Source organism: Punica granatum, chromosome 5 (genome assembly GCF_007655135.1).
Source record: "Punica granatum isolate Tunisia-2019 chromosome 5, ASM765513v2, whole genome shotgun sequence".
Lineage (NCBI taxonomy): Eukaryota > Viridiplantae > Streptophyta > Magnoliopsida > Myrtales > Lythraceae > Punica > Punica granatum.
In genome coordinates this window covers 2,227,032-2,240,812 of record NC_045131.1, presented here as the reverse complement: position 1 = coordinate 2,240,812, position 13,781 = coordinate 2,227,032, and the positions used below count along the sequence as shown (strand labels likewise).

The following is a 13,781-nucleotide window of genomic DNA, read 5'->3' as shown; positions in this document are numbered from 1 at the left end:
TTAAAAGGTCGTGTGTTAATGGAAGTGCTACCTAAAACATATTAACATCTTAGACAACCTTCTCCTCAATGTCCTCACACCTCACTTAGCTAATTACGCGTCAAGTATACTAATTAATTAATATCCCTCACCCAAGAAAAGATATATAAACAAGAAAGGAAAAACGTAATATAATTAATTAATAATTTTTTCTTTCTTTTAATGACAAAAGGGGTTCGTGACTACGAAGACATAAAAAGTTAAATAAAGAGATATATAATTTTACTGATCAAAATCAGATCTAAAACCTCTTCATTCTCAGGTTAGAATAAGTGTCATTATTACATATACTTAGTCTTTTTACAAGGAATGATACGTGAATCTAGTACAATAAAATAAAAATTATAATAACTAATAAATAGACATGAATAGTCATACCAATAATCTAACCTGAAATATATTTATTATCAAATGAGAATGTACGCTACTGCACCATACTCTCTTTATTTATTTTTATTTTTTTCAACTCTCGCAATCGATGACGGTATCAAAATTCTTATGTCTCTATATCCGATGTCAAACGAAGATTAATGCACGGAGATAATGCGGTGAAAGCAGCATCCACACATGTAGGAAAATTTGGGCGCATTCGATAAGTGCTCCTTTGTGGGCCGACTTGGTAAAGCAGTCGACCAACTCCTTTTGACTTTGTGTGCTTAAAATGTGTTTATTTTTTTCCTCGTGGGGTGGGCATGAAATGGGCTTTGGAATTTGGAAAGTTTTGTTTATCGCAAAAGCTGCCGGGAGTTTATTGGACTGATGGGCTACCAATCCTTTGCCGAAGCAGTCGGAAAGAGAAGAAAAGCAGTCAACAAATTTGAAAGAAATCTATCTTATATGTTATCATTTGGTTTTGGACCCTTCTGACAAAGTATATGATAATTTGCATTGCAGGACAGGAATGTGCCTATTTCTCCGCGGCAGACTATTTTCATATTTTCTTTTTGTATTCTTTTTTTGTCAACAAGAGAAGCTTGTAAGCTTATATGAGCATTACAATTTAAAAATCAGAAATTTTAAAACTAAAGCCCGCCGCGACAATGAAGGTTGATTACTCTCCAAAATTTGGAGCATAAGGCTGCAATATCAGCTTATACAAGAGCTTTTAGATTTTTTGTTTTGTTTTTATCTTGAAATTAATGTTGATCAGTTGTAAGGGGACTAAGAAGGTTCTCTTTCGTATTGAAGCCAGTAGATATGAGCTTGCTTGAGTTGTTTTGAATTTGTTCTGCATCTTTTGCTATTGTATAGTGGACAAGTGGCTATCTTCTTATAAAGTTTCTTTAATTGATGAATAGAAGCATCAATAACATTAAAAAAAAAATCCTTTTCTAAGCCAATAATACAACAGGAAGCATAAAATATGTAGACAAAGTAACCATTATTATCAATCAATTATTGATTAAAAATATTAATTTCTCGAATAAAAGAAATCTATATGATTAGAAAGGTTAGCTCCTCATCGATTTGCGCCCATCCCAAGCTGATAACATGAGAATCCCATGCTTCGGTAGGTCCATCATGTATATTAGAGCTTTTTGTATTTCTTTTTTTTTTTTTTTTCTTATTTTGTTTTGTTTTGTTTTGTTTGTTTATTTATTTATTTTCCCTTCCGGTGATTCATGAGATCCGTCCCTTTTACATAGTCACCTTCAAGGTAGGTAAATGTGCATGACAGCGAAAAGCTGGTCCACTCAATAAAACGCAACCTCCCCCTTCCAAATTCCTCCTCGAGTTTCTGAATAATCAAGATGGCTCTCTACTCCCGGGCAGTCGTCTTCATGTCTTTCATATCTTCGTTAATGTTCATACTCGCTGCCTCGGAGACTCATCCCTTCTCGAGAAGTTTATCCGCTCACAAACCCTGGGTACCGGCGAAACACCGCGAGAAGCTGACCCACCTCCACTTCTACTTCCACGACATCATAAGTGGCCGGAATACGACTGCTGTGAGAGTGGCCGGTGCTCCCGCCTCTGCCAAGTCCCCCACGGCGTTCGGGACGGTGTTCGTGACCGACGACCCGCTGACTCTGGGGCCTGATCTGGGCTCGAGGCTCGTAGGCCGGGCCCAAGGGATGTACGGCTCGGCATCTCTGGCGGAGTTGGGGCTGGTGATGGTGATGAACTTTGTGTTCCTTGAAGGGAAGTATAAAGACAGCAGCTTGAGCTTGCTCGGGCGGAACAACGTCTTGTCCGAGGTGCGAGAGATGCCGATCGTGGGTGGGAGCGGAATGTTCCGTTTCGCCCGAGGGTACGCCCAAGTGAGGACTCATATGATTACCGCCGAACAAGCCACAGTCGAGTACAATGTATTTGTTTACCACTACTAGCTAGATTAATTACTTCCCTTTTATGTGGTGGCATCATGGCACGGAAGGTTGAAATTATATCTTCTCCCGCGTGATATTATAACTAGAAACATGCGCGCATATAATATGGTGACACAGACCACTCTTGTCTCTTATATCTTTATGTCTGGGGTTGTTGAGATACGTTATCTCACGTGAAAAATTTGAGAAGAATTCATAAAGTTATATGAGATTTGAGTTCAACAGTCTATTAGCTTAAAAGTTTTTGAGTTGCAAATGAGATCAAATCTATGTAGGCCCAACTGAGAATTTTACATGGTATCAGAGCAGGTTATATTTTTACACGCTCGTATGAGTTTATTCCACGTCATATTCAGTTTCAAGGCAACCAAGAGTGTGCCTCATGTTAATCGAGCTCAAGAGTGGCTTGATCCAGTTCCAAGGTAGTTAAAGGTACACCTCTAGTTGAGTCCGAGTGTGGAGCTCGAGGCTAGTTTGATATTTGTCTCCCCTTGCACCAATACGGAAGAGGATGCTCGGCTCGTGATCAGTTGTTAAGGGTGGGTGTTTAAGGGCACGTGACACTTGTTGGACCACACGTTACCGCGTGAGGACGGGTGTTGAGATACGTTATCCCACATGGAAAAATTGATAAAGAAATCATAAGCTTATATGAGATTTGAGTTCAATAATCTATCAGTTTAAGTTTTTGAATTACAGATGGATTCAAATCCGTGTAGACTCAAGTGAGAATTTTACCGAGGTTGTCTGCACTTTTTTCCCCTTGAGTCTCCCTGTTAAGAAACTGACCTGATGAAAGAAGTTTTTTTTTCCTTTTAATTTCCAAGAATAGATATCCAATTATATTTAAAATCACAAAATTACCACTGTCTATATTGCGTTGTCGCCAGAATGCATTACATAGACGAAGTCAAATCTTCCACCCCTTCTATTTGACAAAATACATATATGCGCGTCGATGTCAAAGGGCTCGATTTGTTGTTTGTGGGCTAAGAAGGACCACGTAAGAATTCGGTTCACATGCATACACACTGTTATAAAAAATAATATCATTGTCACGTCACCTCCGAAATGCCTTTTCAATTGCCAGTCGACAAATCTTCCAAGGGATCCTGCCTATAAGTTTTTGCCTATTTGAAAACGACTGGGGGCAGGAAGAAAAAGGGGTCTTTGAAAAAGGGAGAGCTTGTGATTAGACAGTATCAACTCCTTTTTTAATTTCCCCCCTTGAAGATTGAATAAATAAATAAATAAATAAATAAAATTGCAATAAAAAAAATAAAAATAAAAATAAATTTACCATGGACCATTTATGTCTCGTTCTTAAGATTCATATGTCGTGGGAAGTTTGGTGGACCAGTGCTTTGGAAAAATACGGTGGATCGAAATTAAATTCTAGACATTTGTTGATTCTAATAAATCGGACACTCTCTTAGCGGTTTCTAATCACCCAACACGAATTGGACGTTCACTCTCGGCAGCGACTCTCGATGATCAGTTGTCTAGTATAGTTGCCTTGCTTTTGCATTTTTTGAAAAACATTCCAACCGGGGAAAGTGGGCTAACTTTGAGATTTTTATTTGTTCATTCATTTAGTGAAGGAGGAAAATCTCTCTTCAATACTATATTTATATATTTGACCAGACTCTATTTACACAAAAAAGCAGCCAAGTCGATCGGGCAGAGTAACATTCATTAGGCTTAATAAGATATCCACAGTGTCTAAGTGTTGGACGAAGCCCATCGCTGGCCTATGGCTAAGGCCGAGGTGACGGTTCCACGTCTGACGCAGCGGTAGTTCCATTGGGCTGAGAGGGCAGATCTAGCCAGATGACCTGCGAATGCTCAGATGACCTGCAAACCATATCGCGTGAGTTTATGCAAAATGCTTGTTGGCTTCGGCGAAGAACGACCTGTTTCGTCCATGTTTCCGATTACGTGATTGTAACTAGTTGAGGATGTACTTTATCGATCTTATATATCGAATACTGCTACACGAACCGCAAGACCGAGGCGGTGTTTTTTCTGAAAGCCAGCCGGTCTACGTGGTGGGCTAAGCCGAAGATCCACCGGTCCTCACAAGAGGGCTGAGTTTGATAAACCAAAGCAGGTCATAGATCGGAGACGTTAGATTGGGCCGGGCCGTGCACGGGAATGGGCTTCGACCCTCTAATATATACGCACTTAATTTAGAAAATCAAAGAGTTTATTTTCCCGGTAGCGTGGGGGAGACGGGAGCATTCCTCCCTCCCCCCCTCTGCATTCTCGCTTCCCGCCTCTCTGTTTCGTCTCCCTCTCTCCATGCCATGGGGACACAGCACTACGACGATCGAATTTGCTCGCGATGACGATGAAGTTGAACCATCGCCTCCCTCGTGATGCATTCATACGGTCAGTGCTTATTCTTCTTCTCATCGCTCGATCAGTTTTGCCGAGCTCGGTAGCGCAGGCTTGTGAGGGCATTAAGGTGATGGGACATGGGCTTCTTATATCATTGGGGTATGTCCGTGCTAATCGCCCCGGTAAGCCATTGCCCTAGCCAAGAATCTGCTGTGCATGCCTTCTCAGCTAGTGGAGTACCTCTGCTACCTTTTGGTAGGGTTGGTATACGCAGGTGCTAATCGCACTGGTGACCCCTAGCCATCGGCTAATGGAGTACCTCTCTCCTTTGCGCCACGGTGGACCCCGTGTCCTAGCCAAGAGTTGGTTGCAGAAGGCCTGACTAAGCTGGACTTAGCCACACACGGTCCAAACACAGAAAGACATGACCTGACGTGGTGTGAGCCTACATGGGCTCGCGGAAGCATAATCTGGCTCTGTGTTGAGCTATGTTGTCCCACATCGAAAAATTGAGAAAGAAACTACAAGCTTATATGAGGCTTGGGTCCAGTAACCTATAAGCTTAAGCTTTTGGGTTGCAGATGGGCTCAAGTCCGTGTAGGCTCAAGTGGATATTTTACATGGTATCAGAGCGAGTTATGTTTCCGCGAGCTCATGTGGGCTCACACCACGCCAGATTCGATTTCGAGGTAGCCAAGAGTGCACCTCATGTTAATCAGGCCCAAGAGTGGCCCGGTCCAGTTCCGAGGTAGTTAAAGGTGCACCTCTAGTTAGGCCCGAGTGTGGAGCTCGATGCTAGTTTGGTATTTGTCCCCCCTTACCCGAGCACGGAAGAGAATGCCCGGCTCGGGTCAGTTGTTAAGGGCGGGTGTTTAAGGCACGTGGCACGTGTTGGACCACACGTTGCCACGTGAGGGCGGGTGTTGAGATATGTTGTCCCACATCGAAAAATTGAGAAAGAAACTACAAGCTTATATGAGGCTTGGGTCCAGTAACTTATAAGCTTAAGCTTTTGGGTTGCAGATGGGCTCAAGTCCGTGTAGGCCCAAGTGGATATTTTACAGATATCATGTAAAATTCATACTTGGGCCTAGACGGCCTTAAACCTATCTGCAATTCAAAATCTTAAGTTAATAGATTGCTTGACCGAAATCTCATATAAGCTTATGATTTCTTTCTTTATTTTTTCCGTATGGAACAATATATCTCAACAAACATGATTGGTTCCATATGACCTACTTCAATTGTGAGTGATCCTCTGTTCTGTTGAATCCTATCGATCTCTGAGCTCAGAGTAGCTCCATACATGCACGGTTATCTTAAGTATTTAGAGATTTGATGAATTGGTGATGAATTTTCTGGTTGAATTCATTAATCTAAGGACTGATCTCTCCATAGGTTATCTTCGACGCTGTTTTCTCAGTCGCCATTGAGAGTCGAATTGTAGTTGTCCTTAGTATAATTGCCAACGAACAGCTGTTTGCGTGTTAAGATAATGCTGAAAGCAATTTTCCACCTAGTTGAGTTCCGGTTTGAACTGCTTAACAAATGCAAGCTATAGCACGCAGGGTGTTCTAACATTTCTTTTGATAGGCGATCTTAAGATCATAGCGATATCGTGAACTCTTTTCCTACTCATTCCCAAATTTTGTGTCCTTTATGGATACATTAGCCTGTCCAACCGTGTCTACTTGCACTAAATAATCAGTTGAGAGTATCAGATTTTCTCAATGCCTATGGCTGTTCTGCTTTTACCATTTTCTGGCACAGTATATCCTCTAGGAAAGTAATGTTAAATGACCTCTGATTGAGTATGATTTGAAAGTGTCAGATTGTAAAGTATGATTTGAAAGTGTCAGATGGTATGTGGTCTGTTGCACAGTAGTTGATAAATCGATTTCAACAGGTCACACATTGTTAAGTAACTGGTCCTATCCCCACTCATTACTTTTAGGATACTGATTTTACACCAGTAAGCCCTTAGAAACCGGACGTATTTTAAAAGGTCTTCATAGCATTTCTAGTTCAAGTCTTGAGTTATGATGCATGTCTTTCTCTAGTATGCGGAGGTGATCTCACTGAATGTCCCTTGGGATTCACGATGGCGTTTTAAGGCTTCTAAAGCATAGTCCTGACTGATGTTTATTGATCTTGAACGTGGATGTCTATCCTGGAATTATTTTTATCTAATTGAGTCTTGCTATAGGCCTCAGAATCCTCGGCTCTACAAAGCAAGATTATGATTTTGTCCCCTTTCATTCAATAGTTGTAGGAGTACTTTGAGTCCTTTAAAAAAGAAAAAAAAATCATTGCATCTTTACAGCAGAGGTGTCTGCTGGAATAAATATATTTTCTCTCTGTTAGTTGACAGCTCTCGTTGTGCTCGTAACAATTTACACCGCAATTTGAATATGAAACCTTCTGAATCTAGATAGAGCACAACTGTTGTGGCAATGTGCATTATTCTCTCCATCGTTAATAGGCAAATCTCAACACGATGATGGTCCTTCGTGAGGATGTCGCCGTTCGGGTGACTTTGTCCCCTTGTCTTCATACGCAGTTAGAAGTGTCCATAGCCCGTAAATGGTTATCATCTTGATCAAATTTTCTTTCGTGATTTTGCATGCCGGTCCTACGATCAACCAATTATTACCAGTTTAACATGTGTATCAAAAAAAAAAGAAAAGAAAGCTCCAGTTGAGAAAGTAGTAGGTCCAGCAATGGGTTCATAAAACTTTGATGCACTGTATTCTGGAAAGGTCTAACTCATGAAAGGTACTTCGTTATCAGAATAGCAGATAAAGCTGTGTATCAGAGATTTTCTTCAATATATAGCTCTGGTTATGAAAGTGTTGATATTAATTGCTTAAGAGTTTTTTGAAAGGTTACATAGGTAAACTAAAGAATTTTTCTAATAATCTATTTCTGTATATCCCGAGCAATAAGAACCTCTCGGCGGTGCACATGAAGCTTTTCATTTTATACAAGGGGCTCGCTGCTTAGACGGTATTTTTCGCAATATATGAGAATAAATAATGCCCGTAGATGAACATTGCACCTAAAGCGCAGGTTAGAAGCAGTCAACTGTATAAACTGTCAATCTCGCTTGAAACTTCATAGGGCTGTGGGCCAATGTTCCTTAAATTCCACTGATGTTTCCACCCCACCCCTCTCTCTCTCTCACGATGTGAGTGGTCCTAATGATATTGTATGGACTCTTCACTCGTCTCTATTGTTGCTTTTATCAGCTTGTTCATCACATGATCTCTTAGATGCATTTACTTGTGGACCCACGAATTGTTGGGCTACGTTTACATCGTGACAGCACTTTCTAGAAAATTAGATATGGACACAATTTATAGTTGAACAAAGATGGAAATCCAAAGCCATACTGATCTTGCATTCAGTTAGTTAATACGCTCTTGAATGAGGGCCTAGTGGGTTCACCGAAAGTTGTTAAACCACAGGTCACAGCCGATTCACCATATCCCAGACATGTATTTATTTTATTAACTAGCAATACAACCTAAAGTACTTCCCCATCAATTTTTTGTCCTTGGCTTCTCAGTGAATGCTCTATTCTTATTACTGCCCTTTTGATGCTGGTGACAAAACCCTTTGGAGTCTGGACCATAACAAAGTCCCAGACAGGTATTGTTCAGTCATGATAATTAAGTTGTCCGGAGTTCGGAAACTCTTTTCTTCTTCTTCTCCCCTTCTAGGTGGTTTAGGTCTTCATGTTCGCATACAATTGTAGCCAAAAAAAGAGAGAGAGAGAGAGAAATCTCGTTCGAACATTTTTGCATGCATCTAACTATTTGCTCCAAGAATAGAAGTTAGGTAAGAAGATTAACCCAATATTAGATCCCCTTTGATGAAATTGGTCATCGGATCCCCCATGGTCGTATTGGTGAGAGAGCGAAGATGTCTCGCCTATTAAGTAACTAATGTAAATGTAGAATTGTTATGTACATTACATCAATTTTGGCCTTCGGGATGCCCTCCTTACACTGTCGCTGATGAATCCCTTTCCTTTTCTTTTATAGCCAATTCAAGTTATGCTTGCAGCCATATTGTGTGCCAAAAATTATGATGCCATTTCTTGCTTCTTTTGAATGTTCATCCTTGTCAATTCACTTGACATGTATATAGGCTAATTATGGAAGTGCTTGTGTAGTGGAAAGTTGGCATATTATATAGCTTACTATGTTTAGTTGCTGTTTCAGAAATCATCTCTTCTATGATAGCTGCAACTAGGAAGACTTCTTCTCGTATAGAGATTAATCACTTGAATGCTAATTTGGCGAAACAAGGAGTCTTATAAGCAACTAAGTTAGTGGCCTAAGAGGGAAGATAAAGCTTGTTCAGTAATTTTTGTATCTCTCTTTGTTCAGTTTCAAGGTAGGGGGAAGGGCGAAACTAAATTGGAGCAGACTAAATTCCACGTGATTTTCGAACTCGTAATTTCTTGGTACTAAGTTTAGTTCATATGCACTAAACTAATAAATTTCCATTTTTCTATAGTGACTTCTTGTATTTGGGAAGAACACATCTGTCTAAGAGCGGCTCACCACTAGGGCAGTTCCATCTGGGATTTTTACAGCTATAAGTGTCCAATGATCATTCTTTCAAGTTTCCTCCTGAAATCACTTAACCATTATATGTTTGTTTTATCACCAGGAAAATTACGATCTGGTTGCCTCCTATGAATTACTTAATAATTACACGTAATCAATTACTTAATTAGAAAGAAAGAAAAGAAATAAATACTACATGGGTGCATACTTTGCTCACTGATGTAGATGCTTTCAGGGACATGATTGTAAGACTACTTGGTTCCATAACCAATATATGTGATTACAGTAAATGCACTGTTATTTTGTGCCAATCCTGTATAAAATAATCAACTTTTAGCATAGGACAAAATTGGTCGTGTGAAAACATTTGATAGAAGATTCGCGATGAACTACAGTAGGACGTTGTATGCATACAGATACTGTGTCTATTGAATCTCCTACTCATTGTCAGTAATTGTTTCTCCTACTCATTGTCAGATTATATGGAGTTGAATGGAGAGGATGTTGAGTTATGGAGTCTGAAGTACTGTGAATCCGGGTCGAGATCGGCGATCCAACTATTCGGCCCATTGGTGATGTAATTAGGATTTATTAGTTTATATCTCTTGTAACCCTAACTCAAAAATAGTGATATACCTGGCTTGGCGACGCCCCCAGACGTAGTCAGAATTACTGACGAACTGGGTAATCAATTCCGTGTTCCTTTTGCTTTTTCGTTCATATTGTCTTCTACTATCGTTGGAATCGCAACAGAGGAACCAAGGACACACGAGCCCAACTCATGCATTGGATAATCGAGAATAGCCCCGGACCTGGTCAAACCGGCAATTTTTTCATTTCGAAGAATTATGTGCTTCCACTCAAGCCCGTGTTATCTAAGATTAATACCAGACATGCAGCTATTCCACAAGAGCAGATAGATTAGACAGGAAAATTTTGCATCATATCATGTCATATAATTCAGTCTCCTTAATTACTGCTTCTCTTTGTTAGAGCTAAGCCTAGGAGGAGTGTTGTTTCTCACTGACTTAGAGAAAAGCTTTGCTAACTCCAAGAACCCGACCCACCAATACACGCATTACCCACGCACCTAACAAGAGACTGTCTTCTCCTCACACCCTCCCCCCTCCCTCTCTCTCTCTCTCTCTCTCTCTATATATATATATATATAGATGTATAGCAGAGCAGACATAATAGTCGAGGTACAGAAGATGAGAAAAATAAAGGATGTCAGTCTAACTACCATGTTCATATGTTACTTTAAAGTCTTTGTCTCTCTCTCTCTCTCTCCATTGTGGTGCAAAGGTGGACACATCTTTTTCCTGAGAGTTGGTCTTGCCGTTTTAAAGCTGTGAATGAAAAAACTTTAGTTTGCTACCTCAGAATGATGAAAAAAATAAAAATGAAGTTGTTCAAAAAGACAAGACGTAGACACCCAGCAGCTGGCAGTGGCCGCGGAGTGGAAAAGGAATAACATGACCCATCCCTTCCTCTCCTATAAGGAAGGCCCTTATTAGACGACCTTCATGGTTATGGTAACCCCTCGTGTCGACTTTATCTGTTGAGTGACCCAATCCAAAAACCTTATCATGCCAACATGCTGCAAACACACACACACACAGATATATATATATATATTGTTTCATCATCAATCAGAGCCCCATTTTCCCCTAAAGTTAATTATCTATTCCTAGCTATTATTGTCCTTCCATCGTGAAAAAACCTCGGGGTTGGAATAAAATATCCGACCAAGGAGATTTTTCTCGTTTCTTTTCGATCGATATATATTCTGATATTTAGAAGTCTAATGAGAGATAAAATCTCCCAACATAGATTTTCTCGACCATTTATGAGAGTAGAATCCGAAATCTTGTTTAATCCAAAACATATGTTTGATCCTTTCTCTCCTTAGGATTTTTGTCGGCCTTTATTAAATTTAGATAGTTTATTATTATTATTATATACTTAGTTCCCAGGTCTCATGACAAGGGGGTTCCACCTCCAATATTACATTACATCATCCTCAAAGTTAGATTGGCACGTTTTTGCTAGAAGCCCATGCCCCTCTTCTCTCTCTCTCTCTCTCTCTCTTTCTCTCTTTCATGCACCATCAAATTCTGATTCCACATAATTATGATTGACAGGATCTAGATATAATAGTCTGACGAGTGCCATCTCAATAACCAAAGATGGATTTATGTCTTAGAGAAATGATTTTGATGAGGGTCGTCTTTAATGCTAACCTGCAAGCGCCATGGAAGTATCACTTTCTCTTTTCGGATCTCTGAGAGGAGGAGACAAATTTCAAAACCCTCCATGGCCAAGGGTAGGTCTTCAATTCATATATATACATACATACATATATATATATAATGTGCACAATTTTTCCCTGCTCTCAAAACGAGGCACTACTAGTCTAATCAGTGATCGCTATCGAACCGGCCACTTGTAAAAAAATGAGGGGCTTGTACGAAGTGAGTGTAGACAGATGTTCAAGTCTACATATTCGCCTCTGATCTGATCTCTCTGCAGATAACTCTCAAATATACATTCTTCACGCGGGTGAAGGATTCTATAAGACAAGAAAAGAAGACTCCTGGTGGAAATTTCGATGATATATGTGTAATTAGAGTTACTTTTAATTAATGCTAAAAGCTAACACAATTAGAAAACTGATCAGTTGGAGGAAACAAATACAGATAGTCGATCCAATATATCTAGCTAGGATGGCCAATTCGCAATCAATGAGATCAGAAGCTAGCCACCTCTTTTGACATTCAAATAAAAATCGTATGGGGTGCACATCAAAATATAAAATCAAACAGGCACTGAGATATCATTTCATGTACATATTTAATTTAATTAATTAATTGGTAATCGATAATAATAAAGTTAATGACGGTTATGGTTAACAGTAACCAATGACTGTCCGAATAATTAGGATCCCTTCTCATCATCTTGCTCAATTAATTAAGAAACCGGCTGCAGCACATACGCTTATGAGAAAAATCTTTAAAAAAAAGAAATTAAATCTATTTAATTGGAAGGGGAGGGGGGGAGTTGTCAAGGGAACAGCTACAGATGAAGATCCAAGCTCACATGGTCTTGCATGCTTGGCTTTGCGTCGTAGACATACCTGCCTTGGGAAGAAGTGTCACAGCTGTTACCGTTACTAGCAGCCTGTACTGATGATGGCTTCATCAAATCGTCTCCTGCAAACAATGGCAAGGGGTGGAGCGACGAACGGTCACGACTAATGGTAGCAGGGTTAGTTTGGATGGAGGATGGGATCCGCCATAGGGCCAGAGGGCTCCCATTGATCGGCTGTTGATGAGAGAAAGACCCGTGGCTCCCGTAGAACCTGCTGTTACTGCCGCTGTTAGTGTTCCATGTGGGATAATTAGTCATAGGTGAAGGGCTGGTAGCGGCGGAGCCGAGCCTGTAATTCATGAAACCGTATACGTGGGCGTCGGAGAGGCTGCCATGGACCATGGCCGACTGGAGGTGAGCCCTCTTTGCGTGCTGGCGCTCTCTCTTGTGCGCGTTTTGGTGTCCTCCCAGTGCCTGCGAGGTGGGGAAGTTTCTACAGCAGTAATGGCATTCGAACCTACGCGCGCTCTCTCCATTCTCGGTATTGTTGACATCCTTGACTTCCTCGCTCAAGTTCATGTTCTCCACCTTTGTTTGGTCGGGCTCGTCGGAGGCGCTTGGGGCAGCACCATCAGCACCGAATTCTATACCGAAGAGTTTGATACCCTTCTCTTTGACAGGCGCCGGGCGGATGAAGGGCAGCTGAGAGAAAGACTCAACGTTCATGAAGTCGCGAGTCTCTCTCTCAGTCTTGTCCATCGGAAGAAGAGTGAGGCCTCTCTCTCTCCTTTGCTGAGGGAGAACGTCAAGCTTTTGGAGAGTCAGTCTCCCTCTCTCTCTCTCTCTCTGTGTGTATAGTGCAGAGGTGGGTGCAAAAAGGCCACCTTTGGAGAGGAAAGACGGGAAGGAAGGAAGGAAAATGGGAGAGGAAGCGAGAAGGGGTGAACGAAGGTTGGGTTTATTATTATTATTATTATGCGGAGAGAGAGATTTGGGTTAGGACTTAGAGAGGTGTGGGTGGTGCAGTAGGACCATCCTTGGAAGGGGACGGTATGATCAATGGGCTGTAGGGGGCTGACCCATATTATTAGAGTGATAGCTGACAAGGCCACAAGTTCTGGTCCTTGAATGAAAGAAAAAATATTTCATGTCAGATCTCAATAATAATAATAATGATAGACAAAAGAAGGGTGGAAAAGAAGGGAAAACAAAATTGGACTTCTTTTTGGTCTAAGCAATTCAAAAAATAGGATTCATAAGAATAAAAAAATAAAAAAATCAAAGAAAAGTTAAAATGTGATGCTAATTTGAGGAGGCTTTTAAAACTTGATTTTATGTTTTTAGGAGCAATATATATATATATATATATTACTTATATGTTACTGATATTATCTTACTCCATATG

At 40.6% G+C, this 13,781-nt stretch overlaps 2 protein-coding genes across 2 annotated transcripts; one reads left to right on the top strand and one right to left on the bottom strand.

The window, feature by feature from the left end:
- The first annotated feature begins 1,706 nt into the window (after window positions 1-1,706).
- LOC116206900 (dirigent protein 21-like) lies at window positions 1,707-2,591 on the top strand. The gene has a single exon (XM_031539738.1). It carries the CDS (start codon window positions 1,791-1,793, stop codon window positions 2,367-2,369), a length of 579 nt encoding a protein of 192 aa, XP_031395598.1. The 5' UTR covers window positions 1,707-1,790; the 3' UTR covers window positions 2,370-2,591.
- A 9,524-nt stretch (window positions 2,592-12,115) lies between these two features.
- On the bottom strand, window positions 12,116-13,389 carry LOC116206901 (zinc finger protein 8-like). The gene has a single exon (XM_031539739.1). It carries the CDS (start codon window positions 13,133-13,135, stop codon window positions 12,362-12,364), a length of 774 nt encoding a protein of 257 aa, XP_031395599.1. The 5' UTR covers window positions 13,136-13,389; the 3' UTR covers window positions 12,116-12,361.
- Between the last annotated feature and the right edge of the window lie 392 nt (window positions 13,390-13,781).